Source organism: Melopsittacus undulatus, chromosome 5 (assembly GCF_012275295.1).
Source record: "Melopsittacus undulatus isolate bMelUnd1 chromosome 5, bMelUnd1.mat.Z, whole genome shotgun sequence".
In the NCBI taxonomy this organism is placed as follows: Eukaryota; Metazoa; Chordata; class Aves; order Psittaciformes; family Psittaculidae; genus Melopsittacus; species Melopsittacus undulatus.
Window position 1 is genome coordinate 19033091 of NC_047531.1, and position 25251 is coordinate 19058341.

General features: G+C 36.1%; 1 protein-coding gene across 15 annotated transcripts in view; it reads right to left on the reverse strand.

Annotated features, from left to right (window-relative positions):
• The window catches only part of CADPS2 (calcium dependent secretion activator 2), a 306360-nt gene that overhangs the window by 108556 nt on the left and 172553 nt on the right, over positions 1-25251 (reverse strand). For 9 of the 15 annotated variants that reach the window (XM_031046293.2, XM_031046294.2, XM_005146085.3 and 6 more), the window contains exons 9-12: positions 14767-14833; positions 9308-9416; positions 7974-8177; positions 465-473 (exon numbers count right to left, since the gene is read on the reverse strand). In XM_031046293.2, the coding sequence (XP_030902153.1) occupies positions 465-473; positions 7974-8177; positions 9308-9416; positions 14767-14833 (389 nt within the window). The remainder of the gene's footprint in view (positions 1-464; positions 474-7973; positions 8178-9307; positions 9417-14766; positions 14834-25251) is intronic. The other 6 variants (XM_031046299.2, XM_005146086.3, XM_005146087.3 and 3 more) reach the window with 1 other exon arrangement.

Genomic DNA, 25251 nt, shown 5'->3' on the forward strand with positions numbered 1-25251 from the left:
TATTTACAATCGGAAAGGTTCAGAAAAGAAAAAGGACTAATATTTCTTTCTGTCATTGGTCTCACGTACAAATTATACACAGCTGAATCTTTCTTAAATTAACTGGCTTGATTTTTTTCTCTGGTTAACCACAGAAGTATGAAAGATGGCCCTTTTTTAAAAAAAAATCTATGTTAAGCACTGACAAGTATTTTGAAATCAGGAGACTGGATGTAAATGAAACAGATTCAGCATTTTAATGATGTCATCTAGATGATCAGAATCTTGTGAAAGCAGAATCTGCTATTACATAATTTGGGCAAAATAAACACAAATATTTATTTAAAACCAAATAGTTGCTAGATTTAATTCTACAGAAAGATCCATGACTGATAAATCAAGCAGTACAAACAACATTGTCAAATAGTAACAGAAGATCTGTTACCAAATATATTTAAGCAACAGAAAAACAATTAAAAACTTACCTTTGCCAGCTGTAGGCAAGCAGGAAATAATAGAAAAATAGATCTAGGGTAATATGTTGCATTTATTTTAATGTTATACATGCAAGATAACTGGTAAATCTTTTTGAAACAAAATTTACTTTTTTTTTTTAATAATTTGATCAAAGATTAAGAGGAATTCATAGATTTTATATGACTCTGACTTAAAAATTATTTTACACCTCTTTAAAAAATTGTTAGCAATTGTATTTTTTAAATTCCTACATAAATGAGTAAATGAGTTTTAGATGTCCTGTTCAAGCTACCTGCAAATGTAAAAAACATAAAGAGTAATATATTGTGATACAGAGCTAAGAATTTTATTCTCTACAGTTTCTCAATCTTTGGTAATATTGGGAAGATATTTGCGGAGAACCCTGAAGCAGTAATAGTTCTGCTTTTTCACAACTAATTTTCTTCCCTTAATGGAATTTGTTCTCTTGTTTTCAAGTTGCCTCTAAGTCAAGCCTGATTTTTTTCATCTTTTGGGAGCTGTTGGCCAAAACCTTTTATATTTTTTGATCAATGTAGGACAAATATATGCATTTTAAAACCACAGTAAAAACTTACAAAAGGTATTGCAGGAGTTTTAGCAATATGTTTGGGTGTTCTTTTAGACAAAGATACTTCAGCAGAATAGCATCCTGAATATTCCTTTGCAAGAAACTTCCAATTTTAGTCCAGCTGCAAAGGCTATATACATCATCAAATCCTCAGTGAATCAGTAGAGTTGAGTGAATTAAGACTACTGAGAGATTCAGGTTCATGGCACAAGCTCATGTAGTTCCTAATGATAACCATATCAACTAGGCATCATCTCTGCCCTGTCCCAGCCCAGAAGCAAATGCATGTTTTCTGTAGCATTTATTCTCTGCTACAGTGAACTACAGGAACTGCCCTTGCAAAGTGGTGACCTCCTCCCTTATGTGGCTCTCAGTGACATCCCTGCTGGAGTTTAAGCATCATGGAAGCAATTCAGACTAACTTAGGCAGGTAGGAAAGAAGAGTAGGTAGAGACTAAAAATCTAGTACTGTAGGGATTAAAAAGATTTAAAGACAAGAAGTAATAGGGTAAGAACTATGACTCCTGATACAGAAGAGGCTGGAACTGGCTGGATAAAGATGAAGGTGCACATGCCCTTTGCAAAAGACAGTGGCAAGACATGCATTCCATTCCTTGAAGTGCCACTCCATATGAATAGTGACAGCTTACATTTGGAACATTTAGACTCCTGATCATTGATCAGGACTCCAAAGTGCTACATGCTTAGAAGCACAGGCCAGAGAGACAATCTGTGCCCCCAGAACCTTACTGTTTAAATAACAGACAATGAAGTAACAGGTGGAGAGAAAGTGGCAGAATAGAGGAAGCGGCTGGCCCATATAGTCCAATCATCAGGCTGGGGATAGCACATTGATAGACTGCCAGTATTTTGCCAAAGGACAGATTTAAAGAGGATACTATTTAGGTTTTGCATGATTCTGAGCAGCATGAGAGAGAACATGCAGGAAGGGTGGTGCTATTCCTCTCTTCCATGTGGCAAAGTGTATGACAGTTATAAAGCTGCCAAACCTGCTGGTAAAACTATGTCAAACATCATCAAAAATATGTCAAAACGTCTTCAGTTTCTCTTTGTGTCTAAAAGATTTGATTAACTGAAAATACAGATACAAGCATCTCCAGGGCTATCATGGAAGAACTGCTTTACAAGCACATCACCAATTATTCCAAAACTGAGCAATGTCACAATGAGGCATTGCTCATGCAATGCCACTGCCCATAAGCAGTGGTATTTCTTGTGTGTATATATTATGACACCAGGACCTTAACCACATTCTGGTTTACTCACAGAGTCTCTGATGTAGTCTGTTCAAAGACTGAGTGATTTAAACAGCATTTAAAAGAAATATGAAATTCATAATTTATTCCCATATTAAATTATCATAGGTACAGTAACTTTACAGCAATTACTGTTGGTATAACCAAATTGACTGAAAATGTCAATGCTATATTTTCATGACTAATCCCAAAGCATTTCTTCATTTGGCAAATTGCCTGTACTTTCTTCTTGATTACTCAACATTGTCTGATTTGCTTGGGTGATTTAAATGTCCACACAAGCTTCTTCTGTGATGCTCTTTTATACAGATGGATGTTTCATTTGGAAATGTCTTCAACTTTGCTGTTGTCGGATTGATGTCTTGTGATTCCAATGATGGTCTAAGTATGTGACTCCCTTAGCTACTTAATAAATAGGATTTGATACTTTGCACATGGGCTCTAAATAGCATTTTTGTGACAACTATTATAATAAGTTATAATAACTGTTATAATTCCTACTAAGGAGAAAAATGACTGCTACTGCTGAACCCAGGACAACTGGTTTCTGCAAAATCTCAAATTATTTTCCTTTTATGAGCTGTTTTGACACTGACATCATTCCAAAAGGGAGATGATGAAAACTACACATCTCAGATCAAATGATTCCTCCCCTAACTCCGTTTTCCAGTGTCTGTCTCTCTCCTTTCTTCTCTGCAAATATTTTCACAAAGAGACCATCTCTGAACACATGGTGGTGTAGGATCAGGATGACATTTGGCTTTGTGTTCCTTCATTAAGACATGACAGTCCCCTCATGTGCTGCTGTTATTCCTTTGTTACAAATTACTAACAGTGTTTGTCTCTTCAGCAGCCTTCTATCTGTATGGATAGATCTCCTAATATATTGCTTATTCAGAAAGGGGACCTTGACACACTTGTGAGGTGGGCTGATGCCAACCTCATGAAGTTTAACCATGCCAAGTGCAAGGTCCTACACCTGGGTCAGAGCAATCCCAGGCACAGCTACAGGCTGGGTAAAAAGGAAACTCAGTGCAGCCCTGTGGAGAAGGACTTGGGGGTGTTGGTTGATGAGAAAATGAACATGAGCCAGCTTCAGTGTGCACTTACAGCCCAGAAAGCCAACTGTATCCTGGGCTGCATCAAAAGGAGTGTGACCAGCAGGTCGAAGGAGGTGATCCTGCCCCTCTACTCTGCTCTTGTGAGACCTCACTTGGAGTATTGTGTTCAGTTCTGGTGTCCTCAACATAAAAAGGACATGGAACTGTTAGAACAAGTCCGGAGGAGGGCCACGAGGATGATCAGGGAACTGGAGCACCTCCTGTATGAAGACAGGCTGAGAAAGTTGGGGCTGTTTAGCCTGGAGAAGAGAACGCTGTGTGGAGACCTCATAGCAGCCTTCCAGGATCTGAAGGGGGCCTATAGAGATGCTGGAGGGGACTATTCATTAGGGACTGTAGTGATAGGACAAGGGGTAACGGGGTGAAACTTAAACAGGAGAGGTTTAGATTGGGTATAAGGAAAAAATTCTTTACTGTTAGGGTGGTGAGGTACTGGAATGGGTTGCCCAGGGAGGTTGTGAATGCTCCATCCCTGGCAGTGTTCAAGGCCAGGTTGGACAGAGCCTGGGGTGGTATGGTTTAGTGTGAGGTGTCCCTGCCCATGGCAGGGGGGTTGGAACTAGATGATCGTAAGGTGCTTTCCAACCCTAAATATTCTATGATTCTATGATTCGATGAAAGGGACTGCCTCCTGTACCTTTATGTGCCTCAGATGAATCAATTTTTAATTGGTACATTTATATCCTTGGAAACTTCTAACTTTTCTATTATCATGCATCCTTAAATACTTGGTCCTTTGCATTACAGCATGCTTACTCAGAATAGTGGAACTGAAGAGCAGTCTCTTTTTCTTGAACATTGCTGACATAAGACTCTCTTCACTTTTGCTTTGGAGCCATCCAATATTACAAAAGTGCAGTACCAAATTGTTTTACTTAGAAATGAAAGAATTGGCTAGTAGTGTAGTATATATTCTAGTACATATTTTAGAAGTTGGACAGGTGTGATAGTAGTTTGATTTCACTGCCACACTTAAATGTGCCTCACTGGTAGTACAGAATATCAAATTTCTACTAAATGACCTACATGAATGATCCTAAACTGCTATATAGCAGCAACAAGAGGAGACTGCATATTCAGAGCAGTTAAGAGATCTGTAGGTTGGCCTTTGGAGTGTTGCAGCTGTGCACATGAAAGAGCAACATTCCCATTTTCTGCATTTGTCATTGCTGTAAAGATCAGTCAGACCCTAGTTGTCCTACTATAATCACGTCTACTTTTTCAGGAGTTCCTGATGTGTTTGTTTTGATCCAGCTCTGAGGTAGTTGGATTTTGTTCCTGTAAATTTAAGCACTCTTTTGTACAAGGAACTATCTTATGTGGAACAAGGCACCAATAACTGCAAAAAATACAACCGTTGATATACAAAAAGGGACTCTTACTCCTTCCTTTCTACAACTTTCTTTTATATAAAAGGAATTAATGGATAACAGGAATGATTTGACCACAGCTTACAAAAAGTCTTCAAGAGTTTTGGACTTAGGAATATAGGAAACAGAAGAGGTTGTGAAAACAGAGTATCACTTATCGTCATGTACACATATCACTTGATTAGAAATGTTAAATATTTAATGAAATGCCTACATTTGACAAATATTCATTTTCAGCTATTAATGAAACAAAGTTTGGAAGGTAGAATTTTTTTGACAGGACAATGGCAAGTGAAAGTGTTAGTATTTATTGCTAGCAAAGAATTAACCTTAATACAGCTAGGTACGTGGCATATTAATCATAGTCTGATATTTTCATTTCTTTAAAGATAACTTTCACTTGCTTTTAATATCAAGAGAATTTCAGGATTACAGAAGATATTTTCTAAACACAATATATAAAATGTTGAAACGTTTCCTTAACTTCATTTTTTTCTACACCCATCAGTTTAAAGATATTTACATTTTTTCAAGTTATATAAAGTTCTTTTTGTATAGTTCATCCAGATGAATGAGTCGCATTGCTGATCCTCCTTGAAGATGATAAAGATGGCAACAGTCTTTCAAGGCTTGACCATTATTAAATAACATTTATTTTGCAAAGCCCTAGTTGGTTTTCTGCTTTCTGTGTGTGGAGGGGGTGTCATATGGTATCCTTTAAAAACTGAAATAATGTGATCTTGTATTGCCTGGAAATGCTTATATAATATATGAATTGAAAAATAAGATACATAAGAAAAGTAGTTGACAAATTCTATGGTCATGACTTTATTTCCTAATAGTAAAAATGCATATAATAAAGCAAAAAAAAAATGATTTCACTTTATACATTAGCTCTCAAGTACTTGCTTTTGTAGCTTGATTAAAAATAAAATACTGTTAATGCAAACATTTTTCTAGGGGGAAAAAAAATTGACTCCTTAGGAAAACAAACACATTTAAATCCGACAAAGCATCAGGTATAGATTCTTCTTACGAGTAAAATTGCATCCCCAAGAAAATCATCAGAGTAGGTGTAAATGAAGCAGGAGTCGTATAAAGTTATTTAAGGTTATATCCATAAACCCTAGTTCTTGCAGCTTCTTAAAAACGGATTGATTAAATGAAGTCCTCAGTGATACGATTTGGTGATGTTCTTGGCAGTTCTTGGGTAACCGTTGGACTTGATAATATTAAGGGTCTTTTCCAACCTAGCTGATTTTATATTTCTATGATTCTATGCCTATTTCTACCTCAAATACAAAAGACAGAATAATAAAATCTTCCTCATAATTTCTTCAGGGAGAACTATTACGGAAATCAGTCAAACATTGATGCTTTTAAGATTAAATCTTGCATTAAATCAAATTTCACAAGTTCCTCTGGCACATTCTATGAATTTAATTACAAAATATGAACATTGAAGTGTATTAAAACCAAGGCAAATAATAATTTAGCCATGTTTTTTTGAATTATATACAGTTTAGTCCTATCAATTTGTACAAGTTGATACATAAATATGACAGAAAAATACATGGTATTTTGAGGCTTTTGAGCTTCCCTTGATCTGTCTCTAAAATAAAGCTTGTTTTTCCTATGCTTTCCACCTATAAACTGTAGTCACCATAACTGTCTAAGAAAATATGAAGATATGTCAATTGTGATTTTTTAATTCTTTACCATTACCAATAATTTTATCTTGGAAAACATAATTTCAGTACATCCAAACTTGCTACTGTACTTTGTACCTTTTGCTTTCTGTAGCCTTCCCTGCACTGTGGTCAGTGTTTTCTGGTTACTTTCATTTCCATGTAAACCCTGTGTCCAAGAAAGGCAGTAATTCCTTGGCTACTACTGACTACGTTCGTGTCTTGGTACTTTCTAATTGATGCACACAAAGTAAAAACATTAGAAGGGGAACACAGTGAACACCCAGTACTCAGTTCAGACCCAGGTAACCGGGAGGAGGTGAGCAGAAGCACTTTTTGGCCATTACCCCACCTTTGCTTTCGCAGTGTTACATTCTACAAAATACTTTACCTCAACACCCCCATGATGAATAGTTACTTCATCCTTCCAAATAGTTTCAGATTAAAAATTTAACAGATGTCAATGCTTTTGTGCAATTAAACTACTTTTTTTTCAATGTTCTTGAATATTCCAGTCAGGATTTCAGATAACCTATACTGAGTTTAACACACACATTTTACTGTCTTCTAATGGCAAACTGGTAAAAGATTACAGGATGAATGGAAGACCATGAGATTGAAAGACAGCAGGACTGATGGAGGAGAATGGTGTTAGGTCAACCCATTACAGATGTCAGACATTAAACTAAGTAGATTCTAAACCATGTATCTCCCCTCTATCACTCTCTCTATATAGATACATGATAATGAAGAAGAATGATTAGATTGCATTCTGCCTCCAGAACAACAATAACAAATCATATATGCTTCCTATGTGAGGATATCTACATGACAGAATACTTTCAAAGAGATCCTATGAAATTTTCAAGATATGGTTTATATACACTATCTACCTTGATTTCCTCTGAAACAGTATTTTCCTCAAAGTTGAGAAAAACTTAAACCTGTTTTTTGGTTCTTGCAAATTATTTTATGTCTAGTTTAATATTATACTGAGGGGCGTAAAAATCAAGCACCATCTAGCATTTTTCAGCTTACAATGTACTGTCTGTATAGCAATTTTTACATTACTAATATATACAATGTATTATAAAGGTAATCTAAATCTATAAAAGTCTGAAAATAGATTGATACTTTTCTATTCAACACTATATTTTTCAGTAGCCAGCCTCTGTAAGGTAAACCAAGCACTGTCTCCATGGTAATACGTGGGTCAACTGTAATGAATACGCAGCTAATTGCTGTATTTTCATGGATTATAATAAAAATAATGACCTGCAAGTCAGGATTTCCCTCACTGGTAATAATAATCTGAGCTAAAGAGCTTCTGGCTAACAACAAATGGCTAGGCACATTTCCCTAGTGAATGGTGAATGAGTTATGCTTAATTAAACTTCATTGAGGGAGCTGCTACATATTTTACCAACTAAAACCAAAACCAAAGCAGCAAAAGGAAAAGAGAGCCAACTTACAAAGTGGGGATATTTCTGTGTTGACATTTCCTCCTTTAGGATTTATCTTCTGAGCTTGACTTGCAGGAATAGGCTTATATGATTGACCTGTGGCTCTGTACATGGCTTGAACCCAGAGTATTCGATCCTGCTCATCGTCACTGGCAAATATCACAGTATCACCTTCTTTAACAGCATTGAAAAACATTCGACCACCCTGAAGACCTAGAGCAGGAAATAGAAAGGTAATAATAAATACAAGTTATTTCTAAATCACTATTAATATTTATTACATTATTGATTTTCCCCTGTGTCTGTGTTTGTATGGTTTAAAATATTTTATAGGTGTTTATGATACAGAAGTATGATAAAATCTAGAGCTATAAGGAGCAAATGATAATACTTGGAAATAACACATCAGTATAATAAACATAGGAGAAAATATTTCTATAATTCCATTTCCAATTCAATTCCAATTTATTTCTTATTCATCTTCTCCATGTCATATGCTATTTTGCATTTCTATAACATATCTTCCTTCTTGGCATCATTTTCTTAGTTGGAACTCCCTGCCAACTCTATCTCTTCTTGAACAGAGGCAGCTCCAAACCTCTTATCAGCTTTGTTGCTCCTTCCTGGATCCCTTTTTCTCATTCCAGTGTTTTGTTCTGAGAGTGCATAATCAGAAGAGCACACAACAGTCAACATGGCTGCACTGGGGTTTTTTTATAATATTGTTTTGGCTTTTAAAACACATTTTGAGCATTCCTTGCCTTCTCAATCATTGTAAACATTGAGCTAACATTTCCAAAGATCAATTTTCAACATCTTGTAAGTCTCTTAAACTCATATGCCTCCACTACGTAAATAGAGTAGAATCATTTTTCTCTACATGTATAACTTTGATTTCTCTCTGCCATTTTAATACTAAATTGCACAAATTTTTCTGACATTGTCAAATTTGTTTTTGATAACTCCAAGCTGTTTGTCTTTAACAAGCAGTGTCATCAATCACCTTTTCTGAATCATTTATTAATATACCTCACAGTACACTGCCACACGGCTCCATCATAAAAAATAGCGAGAAAACGGAAAGACTGTCTAGAATTAATATTTTTCCTTGTGTCATATGTGATCTTACAATGTTTCAAGCAAACTTAGTGTAAGTTTAGTGTTCTTTCTTCTTACTGCAAGCTTCTTTCTAAAAGTGTAATTTTTCACACCAGAAAATCCTAGTGGAACAATTGCCAAAGAACCTTGTTGGTTTTTAGATATTTTTTGCTGCTAGATCAAATGAGAAAACTGAATCAGCTGTTTTACACAAACATATCATACTTCAAAATCATGAAAAGTACCTGTGTGAGGAGCTGTATAATCCACAGTGTATCCTTCGAGTTGCATCAGTTCCTGAGGCTCAGATTTCTTTTCTCTGTAACTGCACATTGCAAATGTATATTGGCTAACCTGAGTAAGAAAGAACTTCTTAATAGTTGAATTCCATTCCAGAATTGTGTAAGACATGCACCACTGTTTAAAATAGCTTTCAGAGCTAAAGAAATAAAACCCATAGGGTTTTTTTTTTCTACAGAAATATTTACGGTGTAAAACTTTGTGTTCTTTTGCCTTCCTGTCACAAGTAAGGGGAAAAAAGCCATAAACACATTTATCTGCAGTCTTCTGAAACAGAAAGCATTTTGGGCTGTTGCTTTATAAAAAAGTGAAAGGAAATAAATCAGGTTCTGGTAAGGAAAATAGTTGGTAGTGTGGTACTGACTAAACTGCTCAGTCTACTGTGTAAGAATAAAGTCCTGTATTCCAAAGGCTGGAAAAAAAGGACTTTAATGTATAAAAGCATTTTTTGCAGGAGTACCACAATTATCATGCAGCTGGAAAGATGAACAATTAATCTGGCCAATCCTAGTTAAAGACACAATCATAGTAAGTACTAGAATCTTTACTTTGATTTCACAGTCTGCTTTCTACATCTTTTGTACCTGTGTTCACACCCATCTCCAGGTTGCTTGACTCACTGGATACAGTACTGTGTAGGCCAAGCAGCTTGCAGCTGGCATGAACAACACCAGTTACTTCTCATCAAGTACAATTATAAAAAAATAATAAAGCAATGAGAAGAGAACCTGTCACCATGTGGTTTAAGACTCCCTGGACAGAGTAGGAAGCAATAAGGAAAGCTAAGGAAAAAGTGACTGGAAAGATAAAGAAAGGAATGTAACAGCTGGAAGAGGAAAAGCAATCACTGAAACAAAACAGATGTTCCCAATCTTACATGAAGAGCTGGAAACAGTATAAAAGGCGACCAGAAGGAAAAGCTCATGAGTGTGTGAATACCTGAAACTTGGCCTTTGAAACTGTCATCTCCTAGGACTGTAGAATACCTGGCCAACTGACTTGTTTAGAACTGTAACATCATTTCTTAGATCAGTAAATTTATGTAAGTATCTAAGGACAGGCAAGGAGCTTGTCTGATAGACAATGGAACTGTTGTTACCTCAGTTGCTGACTGCTCAGCTAACTGCTGCCTACATTTATTGCTTTGCCTACAACTTCAGGAATGATCCTTTTTGAATTGAAATTTTGACACAAATGAAAACAAAGACAGAAAACAACTTTGCCCATCACTTTCAGAAATTCAAGTTGTCAGGCTAGAAGGGACTATTACAACCAGCCAGCCTGTCCTACAGCATCAGGCATAAAACAGAATTTCACCTCACTGTTTGTAGACTGAACTCAGTTTTAATTTAATATATAGTATGTGTTTAGAAAATCACTGTATTTTGGTTTAAGCATTTTAAGTTACTCTTCACAGCCAGGGCTTAGCCAGGAGCAGGGCAGCTGGGGGCACCAGGGCAGCCCTAGCCACAGGGTCAGGCTGGGATGTGGAACTGCTGGCGGACCCAGCTTGATGGGGCCCATGGCTGGGAGGGGAAGGGCTGTGGGGAGCTGGACACCAGCCCTACTATCGCATAACTGGGGCTCAGGATGATGGCCCTGAGGCTGAAATGGGGTTCTGGGCTGTGGGGAAGGTAGGGAGGCCCTGGAGGAGCTGGTCAGGGACAGTTGATGTTGGAGGTCCCCTTAGGGCTCTGACACAGGGTTCAGCCATGTCCTCTGCTCTAGGCTCAGCAGCAATATCACCTCTTACTGCTTGGTATTTCACTGTTTATATCGCAAGAGCGTGAAGCATGCCTCCATGATGAAGCATGGAGGGTGCTGTTGGTTAGTCACACACCTCTAAATCCTCTGCAATTAGCACTGTATTTCATGAGAGCTCCCTCTCTTGTAAACTGAACCTACAGATTTAATTTTTCATACCTGGCACTGCAGTAAAAACATTTTTCAAATTACTCTATTTTGTAAAATGAAATAACCTGGCAATCACCCACAGCACTTGCATTTTCATGTCAACAACTCCATAAAACACACCTTGTATGCAAACAGCCATAAAAAAGGAAGCTTGCAGACACTATGGATACTTAGGATACCCATTTTTTTCACTCATGTTTCTTCAGCCACTGTATGCTTTTAAAGATAAGCTTGTGGATGAGCTGGGCTTATTTTTAACCTCACCTCTATAACAAGACAGAGATCAGATCTATAATACTACTGAGTCTAATTTTTCAAACGTATTTCAAATGTATTCTCTTATTTTAAAGGAACAATTAATTAAAAGACACTCATGTCACAATCAGGCTTACACTTCATCTTTTGGTTGAAAACGAGACAGTTTAAAGTCTCTCCACCAAAGACAAATAGAAAAACTCCAGAAAAAATTGTTTGGGAAAAAAGTCTCAACAATATAAAGAAATGTAGAACTTGTCTTGTTTGTTTACACTTGAAATCTTAACCATTTAACTCTTTTCCTTATGGTTATAGGTGGATGGTATCAATTATTATAGGGGGAACCACCAGCACAATCTGAAATTACACTTTTTAATATAGATCTATGACTGGATTTAAGTGTATTATTAGTAGTTGTGGAACTGTACCTAGTTTTTCCTGGGAATTCAGCAAATTAGCATCAATACTTCATGGAACGATGTGTACTCAAAAGTCAGGACTATGTACACCATATTCTAAGATAAAAACGGAATCAAATCACCTTCTTAAACAGTAATTCTTGATAGAAGAAAAGGTAAACTTCTTCCTACAACTGCATTTACCTGAATTTTCAGAGGTCCAAACATCTGACTACCAGCTGTTCTATCTATTTTGTGACAAAGTAGAAAGCCAACAGCCTGTGTATGCATGACAGGCAGATAGGCACAGAAATGTGGACATGACTTACAAGCAGTGTCACTAGAGGATATCCCCATGTGGCAGAAACCCCCTGCCTAACCTGCTGGGAGGAACTGTTGCTGCAAACCTGGAGGCTGACTCTGTGGTCCCTGCTACAGGGCACCACTGGGCAGCCCTCTTCAGGAGCTCAACAGCAGAAATTGGTGTGATTGGCATGTTTAGAAAAAAATTATTCATGAAACAAATGACAGACTTTTCAAACATTAGAACAGATTGAATTAAAATGACAGAAGCGGATCTGCATTCTGATTACTGGAGGAAGATATGAAGTAGAACACAGCATGTCCAGCTGAGGCATTTTACCTTACATGTTATGTGCCTTTCTTTTTCCTATTTGGAATGAAAAACCTTTTAGAGAAGTGACTGGATTGTAAAAGGAAGAAAAGGGAATACAATAAAGAGGTTAAAATTTCCCAAGTCTGTAACCTTCCTACAACATTGAGCTATTCTTTCAGAAACCACTAATAACTTCTAACACGTGTAGCTATAATGAAGGTGCAGACTACTCACATCACACTCCTGAAAAATCAACATTATTCATCTAATTTCACACCTGAGTTAAATTTCCAAAGCATACATAAATCATATTGATAGCCTCTGTCTCAGAACTGAATTTCATGGACTTAATATTTTACTAATGTAAGCTAAAAGCTAATCTATAGAGGAAGACTTGTCAATACGTCAATAATGTACCAATACTACAGAGTGATATTCATTACTGAATGGTTATTTCACACGTATTGACTTCAGCTTATTGTCAGTGTTTGTATCACGGCTGGACTATATAAATGAGTCTGAGCTGTCTGGACAGTAAATATTGATTTAACATGGTATTTTTCATATAGCCATATTGAATTGATAGCTGCTTTAAAATGAAATAGATGCCTAAATCCCATCACAGCTAGAGAATTCCTGTAATATTATCCTCAAGCATTTCAATTTCAGTATAGAAAGCAGAAGATAGTTAAAATTAACTTGACTGGAATAAACTGGTCTCCCGGATGGCTCCATATCACATGCACAAAAAGACTGTGTCTTTTAGGTGTGCATTTTAAAACTCAGATGAAACCTACGGCTTATGGGAAGAGATCAAGGTCTTTCTTTTAGTGAAAGGGGCATGTAAAGTAGGAGTGCTAAAGAACAGCATGAAAGAGAAGGCAGTATCTAGCCTGACTTTTGTTTGTTTTTCCCTGTAACTTTATTTTCCCTTTGCACTCATGCCTTAACAGCTATTTTACATAGAGATCTTCCCAAACTTTACAGATCTTAATAAAGTCACAAAAAATCCTCATCTCTTCACAGAGGACCCTGGCAAAATCAGAACTGAAATTAATTCAGTAGACTTTCCAGAAGATCCTGTTCAACCTTCTAACCATACTCACTGATTATCAATATGCAAGCCAATTCCCACTGAAGGCGTTGAGAACACTGTATTGACATCACGCTTAGCAAGAGTAATACGCAAATACCCTCAGCTTTTAATTTAACTTTTTTAAGGACCTTGTTCAGGTTTTTTTTACATCTTTACAATTTTCATCATTTAGGAGCACAAGGAGATCAGGTGAGTGCGACTGACAGAGTGGTAAAGGAATCAGGCTTTCTGTAAAGGAGTTTTAGAAGCCTTTGTTCTTAAAAAGGCCTCAACAGGCTTCAGCTTCTGTATGACATTTATGGAGACTCACACTTTTAACAGTTTTCTGTCAACAAAAAAAAAGGACACAGAATAGTATTTAGCTCTAAACGTACTCAGAAAATCAGATTTGTAACTGCAATCTGAAGACAAGCACATATAGAATTAGTAATTTTTCCAAAGGCTCAGAAAAATAATGTTTCTCAGTTTTGACCACTCAAAATTTACTTTTCTATTCCTATTCTATTAATGTCATTAACCAGCATGTGGAAATACAGTTTTAAGTTTGTATAAAAATTTATGAAATATAAACCCAGCACATTTTTGTGGCCAAGAACAATCACTACATTAGTTCTTTTGTAACAACTACATAATTTTACCCAATTTAATGTTTCAAGGAAAAACAAAAAATAGCATTATTCAAAAAATATGCATGCAAAAGTTCTAAATAGTAACTAGTGTTGCTTCGATTTTAAAGGCAGGAAATCTTTTTTGAGATAGAATAAATGAAACAGTAAATACAATCCACTTTGTGAAATATAAATTATAAATTGAATGCTGCTAGAAAGATGTCAGTGCAATGTTTCAAGGTCAAAGCATACAGAAATTTCTAGTTTCAGTTGAAACATTGCTCATTGTAGGGACTCGTATACATATGTAAAATTCAATTACATTTCTGTTTGTTACATATGTAAATAAATAACAATAATAAAAATATACCCTGGATGTCTCTGCTGTAAGAAGCTTGGAGAAGTGCTGCATATGTTGCCTGAAGATACTGATTTCCTAATGGCTTCAGCAACCATATATAAGAAAATTTATAGTCCAAGGCTATCTTTTAATGAAATTTCATGGTAGACAACTAACCTGAACAAGAACAAAGTAGCGTTTTTTCCACCGCTTCCAAACCTTCTGTCCCAGAGCATACAAATATCTGCAAAGGAAATAATAAAGGGATGTTTTTGCATTAATAAGAAGCATGATATGTGGAGGACCCAATAGAAAGGAGTGTATTCATTTGCTCTACCTACTGAGCTGCTTCTTCAGTGTTGTCACACCTAAGAAGTGATTTTTTTTATTTACTCTCTGCAAAGATATTTTCATTTTCACTCAAAAGATGACAAAAAGCAGAAACAAAAGACCTCATGTTTTAGAAGACTAATGCACTTATCACATATTTCACCAATCACATTCGAAAACAGGAAAAACACTTTAAAGCAGAACACTTTTGACAACACAGAAATATTCAACACTTCTTTTTCCCATCTGGTTTCCATAGATTTGCTAGTTTTTCTTTAGAACCTGAGAGAAAAGCAAAATATTACCTATGAGATGTCCCTTATGGCTGGACAACTTCGCCCAAGGGCACCTAGTACAACTAGGTACTTCAAAGGCAAAACAAAGATTCAAATTTTTCAGACCAAGTGTGCTCTCCAGAGAATGCTGGCACATATACTATGGAAAAGTTGCAACTAGGATTAGAGGTGGTTGGTTGGATGACGGGTAGGTGGATGGTGTCTCTGTTGTAAGAGCAGAGGGTCTGCTGTCCTCTACTTTCTGATCACTTCTAGGGCTTTTTTGCTCCATGGCTTTTAGCTCAGCCAAAAAGAAAAGAACAATGAACTAACATGAAACAGGCAACTAAGTTATAGGCAACACTTTTATTCCAACTGTCCTGGGCATACACTCAAGCACATTCTTTCCCACTTTAGGTATCACAAAGTATAATTTTTTGTATAACATGAATGTTCAGTGTAATCCTTATTAACCATGGCAGCTTGTCAGATTACAGAGTAGCTCCCTCACTACTATGACACTGATATCTTGCCCTTCTTCAACTCCTGCTACACCTGGGCTGAAACTCTGCCTTGCCTGGTTAGTCTGCTTTTTATTTGTATGAGAGAGAGGATACTTGGCATTGAGTATATGATTACCAGTTCATTTAGCTTTCTTTTAATAGTCTAGATCCTGACACACTCTTTTAAACTTCTTAATTCTGTGATTATTATAAATTCAATAAAAGTAAGGAGATGAGTAAAGGCTGTGTCAAAGAGGGTACCAAAAACGGGGCCAACTAGCATTCATTTGAAAGTTTATAATGCTTTGCAAATAAGGAAGCATTTACCTCACAGAATGGTAAGTGCACATTCCCCCACAAAACATGAACTGTTTTGCTTTTCAAATACATTTCAAAAGAGCCAGGCATGTTCCTCTAAATCAGAGCATTTACTTTTCGCAAAGCATGGCACATCTCTATTGCCCCGTTAATCTCTTTAATACCGCCACAGGGTGGAGAAGGAATGACTGATGAATTTCAATCAGACTTGAAGATTAATGAGGGGGGTCAAAAGTAAAAGGGTCCAGGGATGGCCTTTAAGGTCCCTCAGTCTTAAGCCTGTCCTATTCTTCATGGACATTCTGCCACCATGTCCCTCAGAATATCCTGTAGGTTTCTCTGCTGCATGTTGGAGGGCAACTACCACATGGACTGTGAAGACCAACTGAGAATACACATTTTTCAAATACGACAGTACAAAGATATTCTGACCATGTTCCCACTCTCTTGGCACATCGTAAATGACTATAAAGCAGGCATAAACTAACAGAGGATTCTTCCTAAAGAGTAATTGTGGTATTTTTAACTAAGCCTGGTATGGAAAGGTGCTTTTAAAAGAAGAGATCTCAAAAAATTTGCTATCAGAGAAAAGGCTGGCTGTTTTTTAAATTACTTTTTAAATAAAGTATACCACATATAGTCCTGCAGTACAGGTTCTGCAGGTTTAGGCAGAACTATCACAAGCTAAATAAATTCAAAATTATAAAATAAGAAGGTATACAAAAAAGAAATTCAATAGCAAACCCCACATTTTATTCCTCCTATAAATCACTTCTAAATGAAGTGTTAAAGAAGAGCTTCTTTGGGAAACAAAGTAATGGAATATTAACTACCTAACTTTAAAATCTGTTTGTCTTAGATACTTCAGATTACTTAACAAAGGAAACAGCATTCATGACACAAAGCTGGGATTAACTATAGAAGTGCAAAGCCTATGTTACTTGGTTTTACAATTCACTATAAACCCACAGTTATAATATTAAACTATTAGTCCCTCCTCCAGTGCCACCTCTAGAAATGACAGTTCTTTTCTAATGTAGAAAGTTTTGGCCATTTACAAGGGATATACCGCATGCTCATTTGAAGTATGCATGCTCCTGAAACATAAGATTAATTCTTATTCTAGTCTAACATTTATACCCAGAACAAGCCAAACATTGTAGGTACCTAGAATCCTCTTTGACCTGTCCCATTTATTTTCCATTGAACAAAATGGAAAGTAAAGGAACTAAAACTTACTAAATTTGCACAGTAATATCCAGGATTTGTAAAAACTGCAGTGCCTGACTATAACAAAAAAAGTCTACAAAAGCCATTTCCGGAATTAAATGACACTTGGGAGAATTACATGACACAACTGGAGAAAAAAATTAGTAGGTTAACAGATTTAGAAGTTAACTAAGTCCTAGAGCTAAACGGAAGAATGTTTTTACTTTTAAGACACGGAATTGCATTGTTGTTCATGAGTTTCAGGTAAATACACATATGCGAGTCTGTATTCACCTACAAGCCCCACTCACACTCTCCATCCAAAAAAATGAGCACAACATGCATAGCATTAATTGTTCAGACTGCTGTGAACACTCAGCAGCAACAAGAAAAAGACAACAGCCATTCCTTCAAACACCCTATCCTTCTTAGGTAAAATATTTTGTGCAATAGAAAGAAGAAACTGGTATTAGGGACTGTAGTAACAGGACAAGGGGTAACAGGTTCAAACTTAAACAGGGGAAGTTTAGGTTGGATATAAAGAATAATTTCTTTCCTGTTAGGGTGGTGAAGCACTGGAATGGGTTGCCCAGGAAGGTTGTGAATGCTCCATCCCTGGCAGTGTTCAAGGCCAGGCTGGACGAGACTTTGGATGGCATGGTTTAGTGTGAGGTGTCCCTGCCCATGGCAGGGGTTTGGACCTAGATGATCTTAAGGTCCTTTCCAACCTTAACTATTCTATCATTCTATGATTCTATAGTCAGAAGTCAAAAATTCCATATTTCTAAAAACTTCCAATACCATTTGATACATTTTTTTTCACTATAATTTGGGTTCCAGGGTTGGGATAATCTAAAATAATTCTTGAATTATTACAGTTGAGCTACACACTGGGAAGCAAGATACTGGAATCATTTCTCTCTATCTGAGCATGGAAATAATAATTACTTTTTACTAAATTAATTTCTTTTGACTTCTCTTTAAAACTGTGTTTTCAGAGTGTTTAATAAGTACACTGACGAGAAGTCAGGAAAGATTGGTTTTCTGATGTACATAGAAATAGATATAAATGCAGACTTTTATTCTGTAAAAATATATTAATATAATATGTACATATAAGATCCATATCGGTACATGTGCACATTAGAAAGTATATTTATAATTAGTATGTATAGGCTTGGCTGACTTCTCCAGGCTTTTTATATTGCTTACATAATTTACAGGGACTTAAGACTAATACACCTGCTTTTATACAGCACATAGAAAATAGGACATTGATCATACATGTTGAATCACTAAGTGCTAACCCAATGTAAAGGTATTCTAACAGTTTTGCAGTAATATGAAAATGAAATCAAATGTACAAACCATGCAATCACTTTCCTGAGAATTTAGCCCTTAAAGACAGTTTTCTTTCTTTTAGCAATATTTAATACTTCTGTCTTTCTCTTCTCTCACTCCCAAATTAAAAAGAATTGGATTTGTATGAAGTGACAGAGTTACCTCACAATGCTTACAATATGGTAAAAAATAAGTATTTAAACTTTAAACTATATTTTCTTGGAAAATAAATAAGACTATAAGCAATTTCCTCTATAAAACACAGACACCTAAATAAAATACGTTTTATATATCATTTTGTCTCAGTCAGTATAATCTTGTCCTCCAGAAATGGAGCAAACAAAATGATCAACCATCTTCTTTAAGAAGTCTGAGCATCACTATATTTTATATATATAAAGGTTGAATATTTTTCAAAGTTCATTTCCTTGTGTTACAAAAATGCAAAACCATATTGCTAAATATTATAGTCCAGTTTCCATTATGTGGTGACATACATAGGAAAGGAGATGACAGCTTATTTGCTCCAAGTCTGCTCTGCGAGAGTGTAGGGTTCTACTTTTTGATGAAAAAATCAGCACTAATGAATAGCTGAAAAATATAATTGAGTGTGGAATACTGGAGCTATTCACTGCTGGAGAAAGGACTTACTACTTCTTCAGAGATCATTTTTAGACCAGCCTTTTTATTCTAAGGAATGAAGCAATCTATCTACATCTTGAATGATAAATTCTGTACTTGTAAAAGGCTTCATTTATCACAAACAATGAAGAAATATAGAAAGAAAAATCAATACGTGTAGCAGTTTAGTCCAGCAGAGGCCTTTCTTAAAGAGAAACCTCAGTCAAGGTTGAAAGAGCAATTAATGCAGTCTCAAAAATCTGGGCCACTCTGATAGAGTTCAGTTAACATGTGGCAGAAGTAATCATCCACTTGTGAAAATGATTTTCAGTTCATTCTCAAACACCTTTCAGACACTCATGATCCCATTTAACTGACAACAATACAGGCTATCTGTGGGCATCATTGCATTGCTGAGAGCGCCAATGGGGACCAAATGCCCACAGGCACTTTCAGTCATCCCTGCTCACTCGCATAAAAGGAATCTTCCTTGCACTGCATTCCTTCTTTTATTTAACCCCGAAAGATTAAGACATTTTTTTGTCTTCAGTTGAAGATGAGAAAGAAAACTGATTCAAGACAACAATATGACCTAGGTCATAAGAAACCTAGCTGTAAACATTCTCAGATTCATTTTAGTACTTTATGTGCTGTTAAGAAAGAGAACTAAATAAATGTTCAACAGATGGAATGAAAAAAAAAATCAGCCTAAAGTTCTACTATAATTATGTCTGCTAAGGATAAAGAAATGTTGAAGAATGTCAAACAATATAAACACCACAGCCACAGAAAACATTTATTCCAATGAGCAAGATACTCATCATAAGAACAGGAAAATGTGTGGGTTTTCCCCCTCCTCCCCCCAGATAACTTTTCACTTACAATATAAATGCTTATTGGTATGCTGGAAGATCAGGTATCCCTAGATTCTTTAAAAGTGATATCTTACTGCACTCCAGAGCGCTTCAACATTTGTGAATATTCATGCCCATACTTATGGAACCTGTGAAGTAACAGCAATGGCAACTTGAGAATTATTAATCCAATTTATGTCATGTCATGAAACCTATTTTGTATATAAAGTGTCAGTGTTTGTCAAGACAGAAAAACATCCTTTAGCCTTGAGAGAATTCCAAACAACTAAAGACTGTAATTGCTCAGATGCAACATAAATGCAAAAGGTGCTCCAATTTTAATGTAATCTAATTGTAACGTAAACAGGTAACACAGCACAACTGTGAAACAGCTGGTGCTGAGGAGCAACCATCTCTCTGTGCTTTTTGAGCCAGCTTACTTTGGACTAGCTCTAGTCTGAACCCATGGACCAAATGGCTATCAGTGGTTGCAGTACACATGGGTGAACCCCTAGAGTTCATCTTTTGGCTTAATTTCATCTGAAAGGATAACAGTCTGTGAACACAAACTGTTCCATGATGTGAACCAAAGCACAGTAAGCAGGAACAACTAAAAGATTAGCTTTGAAAGTGAAAATCTGAATTTAAATGCTAATGTTGATGCAGTAGAAAAAGTTTCAAGTGCAGTGCTTTCTCTTGAGCACCTGGTTTGGCTGTGGAAACAGATCTTTACACTCCCAGACCTTAAATTAACTCAGAAGCATTCTGAGCACTCTGATGCATCCTGGCACCCAGCCTAGACATCTCTCCATATAACTGGAACCACATGACACTGAAATTAAGATAGAAAAACTGGTGATCCTTTTTCCAGCCAGGCAGTGATACTATTAGTAATATAGAAAGCCTAAATTTCCAAGGACCTGTTAATATGAAAAATCTACTTTTTTTTTTTCTAGGTCATACACTGCCACTGATGGAGTCAGCCAAAGCACTCTGCTCAGTGTCACACCGGTATAAAACAAATCAATGAATTCAGCTGCCAACTGAAGTAACTCCAGTTCTGGAGTCCCAGTGTTTAAAATGGCCCACTTTCGGGAAGAGTGGTAAAGGCTAGTAAGAGCAATGAACTCTTTCAGGAATGATATTTGGTTTTGGTTATCTCTGTCTGGTTGTATATATCTTTTCACTGTCTAGAAAGCTACTTTGGAACTGATAAAACTTTTATTTTATAAAGGATATAGATGCCAGCAGAGTTAATTTTGTATTTTTTTTAGTAATAAAATATACAAGTAGAACAAGATGCTTACATTTCTATCCTAAGGTTGTTGATTCTATGTATTTTCATAACAGTTGTCATCATCACTACTAAGTTTTTTAAAGTCCTTATGGATTAGTATAAATAGATACATCTGATCTACAAAAACATGAGGAAATATGTCACAGCTGGTATTCCTATTTGTGATCTGAAATGAAACACATAAATCATAATGAATTATCTAGCACTTTTCTTCCATTGGTGCACACAGAAGATTTTAATTCAAAATGTCATCATGTTTTAGAACATTTTTTTTAAATTCTTGATAGCTAGAGGTTTTTTTTAAATAGCTAAAATAATTCAAATAAAACCACTATTTTAAATCATCACCGAAGTTTCTAACCAAATCAGTTTAATAAGTCCTAACTTACCTATCATGTAATAGGAACATTTCTTGATACTTGAGTAGTGCCTTATAAACTTCAGGTAATTATTTTTCACACCATGTGCAGTGAGGGAGTTTAGAATTATTACATTAGCTTCTGTGGGAAAGAAACCAAAGCAGAGAAAAGCAAGAACTGCTCAGAACCTGAGGTCCTAGCGCGGTAGAACAAACATTCAGGAAAGCCTCACACCAGTTCTTATCTTCCAGACACTAGAAAATGCATTTGAGAAGCCTATAAAGCTGTTCAGCCTTTTTACTCCACATGTCAAAACATGCAAATCATTCATGAATTAAAAAAATCTAACCCAAAATGTTCTAAATGGAAACAGCAAATTAAATATTGTCTTTGCAACTCCACTATGCCACTTTCAGTGACTGTGTTTCCCTTGTACTTTGTATGGATCCAGCAAAAACTACTCGGGGCATATTTCATCTCAAGAGCTTTGCAAATTACTGCTTGGAAGTGCCTTTCTGTCTCCACTGGCTACTCCAGATCCCTACAGTGCCAAGACTCCAAACTTAGGTGTTGCAATTAGTTGCCTGAAAACAGATGAAATGAAGGAGGCTTTCTGTATGAAGGCATCATGAAATGTAGGTAATGGAAAATTCACAGAAGATGTTGGTTGTTTGTAGCCTGACAAAAGTGCTCATTCTAAAGCACAATTCAGAATAATATATATTAGTTTGCTCTTTTCAGCAGTGCTATGAGGATGCAATGACTAAACTTAGCTGATAATGGACAGAGACTACATTGACTGTAAAGGGCTCAAAATACTTGGCACCCTTGGCAAAAAAAAACCCTTTAAGTTCTGCTACTACAATGCAGTCCAGAATGAAGCATGCTAGAGTACATTTTAAGCAACAGTTGGGAAAATGCAGTTACCCTCTTGGAATTCTTTGAAATAGTAGTAACTCCTCACGTTGCAGAAGTAAAAAAGTCTTTTATTTGGAAATATTGTATTTTCTTCTGGATTAAAATTTTGACACTTCATGCTATCACACACTGAAAAACTCCCTTTTAATCCACCAGACTTCATGTAAACACTGGAACTAAGGTATACCCCTTCTCTTTCCATCTAACGTACAACAACAGAAAATCAGATGATGCTGCCAGTATTAGTGGTGCAGACAGTCTCCATTGCATCTCTAGCACCTCTAAGGAATGCAGGAACAGTGCCAGACATTAATTTTCATTCTCACACAGCAATGCAACTGTTATGGCTTGTTTCCATGAACTCAAATTAGTTACATTTCATTGTGCATTTTGGGCATTCACAGACAGGTTTGTGAAAGAGAAACTCAACTGCATTAAATGTTAGCATCCACAAAGAACCGTATGTGGCTCAGAAAGTACATGCTCTGCAGACAAGTGGAGTCTGAAAGAATACTGAGACGTCTCTTAGAAGGTTTCCCAGTCATCTGCTGTTGACCACAGTGGGAGAAATGATAGGGGGTTAGGTGAACATTTGGTCCAAGACAGTAAGGCTAAACTAACATTCCTATAGAGACATTCTTCCTTGGAAAACCTACCAGTGCAGAATGACAAGTGCAGGTGATTATTTCATTGAAAGAGTCAAAAAAGTTCTGGCTGCATTTTGATGACAATGCAAGAGTAAGAACAAGGAAGAAAGCTTTTCACCCAGCCGATCAGCTCTCTTCAGCTATCCATTTTAAGAAACTTTCCTATACAGAATACATGTAAACTTTTAAAGATGCCAAAGAAACTGAAAAGCTTCTGACTCTATGTCACTTTGGCTCTTTTGAAGAAACTCTCTTGATTAAAGAACATAGAAGTAGCCACCCAAAAGCACATTCAGGCATGTACCTTGTTCCCAAAAGGTTGCACAGGGAAGCAGCAACTGGATGGAAACATGCAGATATACATCCCCAGAATTTACTCCTATACTCATGGTATTAGTGGCTTTAGGAGTTTCTGATTTGGGAGTTGTCCCTTCAAGGAATTCAGGAGTGAATTAATGTAAGTAGGAAAAAAATTCCTAATGTTAGTATCTTGAAAATGTTTTTGTTTTGGGAAGTGGTTAGACAAAAACAAGTGATATACAAGAAAGATATAAACCTATAACAGCAGCATGAATTTGTTCTTTATAAAAGTTCTTTACTGTAACAAATATGTAGAGAATAAAACCATTCAAATGCACTGTCCCCACACTGGAGTTATTACACTGGAGCTCATTCGCATTTGGAAACTTCAGGAATACAGGATTTACCATCTGTGAGGGAGCATCAGAGCCATCTACTGGGGTTAGCCCTTTCCTGCTCTGACAAACAACTGTCTCCTCAAAATAGCAATACTTAAGTGATACTCAGCTGTAAAACTATTGTTACATAAAAATAATTTAAATAGATTCATAAAATATAAGAGGAAATATAAATTTTAACACTGACAAATTGTATGTGAAGGGAGGTTTGAGTAGTTTCTCCTCACTTGAAGTTTTAGAAATATTTCTTTAAAATACGATTTATTTGTATATAACATAAAAAATGCCCTCTATGACTGTTTTGATGATCAATTTTGGTGGAACAAAAACTATACTTAATCTTTTTAGTATCACTCATTGATTACTGATCAAATCTGAGATGGAAATTTTTCAATCTCTTTCCCCAGACAGAACTGTTTATATGTATATATTTATAGGTGTATATATTTATACACAGCTAAATAAAAGGATTCATTTTTTGCTATAACTCAGTTAAGACTTAAGAGAGCAGAGTAGTCCCAGTGTCACATAAACCTACTGGAATGGCTACCTCTACTCTGCAGATATGTCATTTCCAAAATACTATAACAGATTTCATTGGAATTTTCAGAAATAAATTTCCAACCAGGCTTTAATAACTTCCAAATTCAGTGTTTTAAAATCTTCTAAAAGAGACTGTACATATACAGAGAAAAACTTCATATTTACAGCTACTATGAAGCTACCCTTGGAAACTTCTAAAATTAACATGCAATTGCTTTATCTGTATTAGCTAGGAAAATATGCACGCGTGTCAATTACCCAAGCTTTCAAAAAGCAATATAAACAATCAAAAGTGAGATTAATTTAGCTGCATTATAACCACATTCCCATCTTCTCCCTTAATTTAACCATGCTGCCCTCCTGTGGCTGTCAGCATATATATAATGCAATGGCCCAGACCAGGACAATCTGGTTCAAATTGATCCCTGCTTGTGACTGACTTGAAGAGGAAAGAAAATTCCATTGTATAACCACAAAAAGTGCTTAAACTAAACTTCAGGGCAAGGACTGTGAAACTTATATCTTAAGTAGTTTTAAAATCAATATTTTAAATAAGTTGAAAGTCTTATTATACCACAAATCATGTATATATGGGAGCACAGTCATACATATTAATAAAACATTTATTCTCCAATTATGGGGAGATCATTCATTGCATAATGACAAGTTACTTCATTTGTTGAAGTACTAATACAGTTGAACACATATATTATGAAGATTATGCAACAACTCAAAAAACATGGAAATAA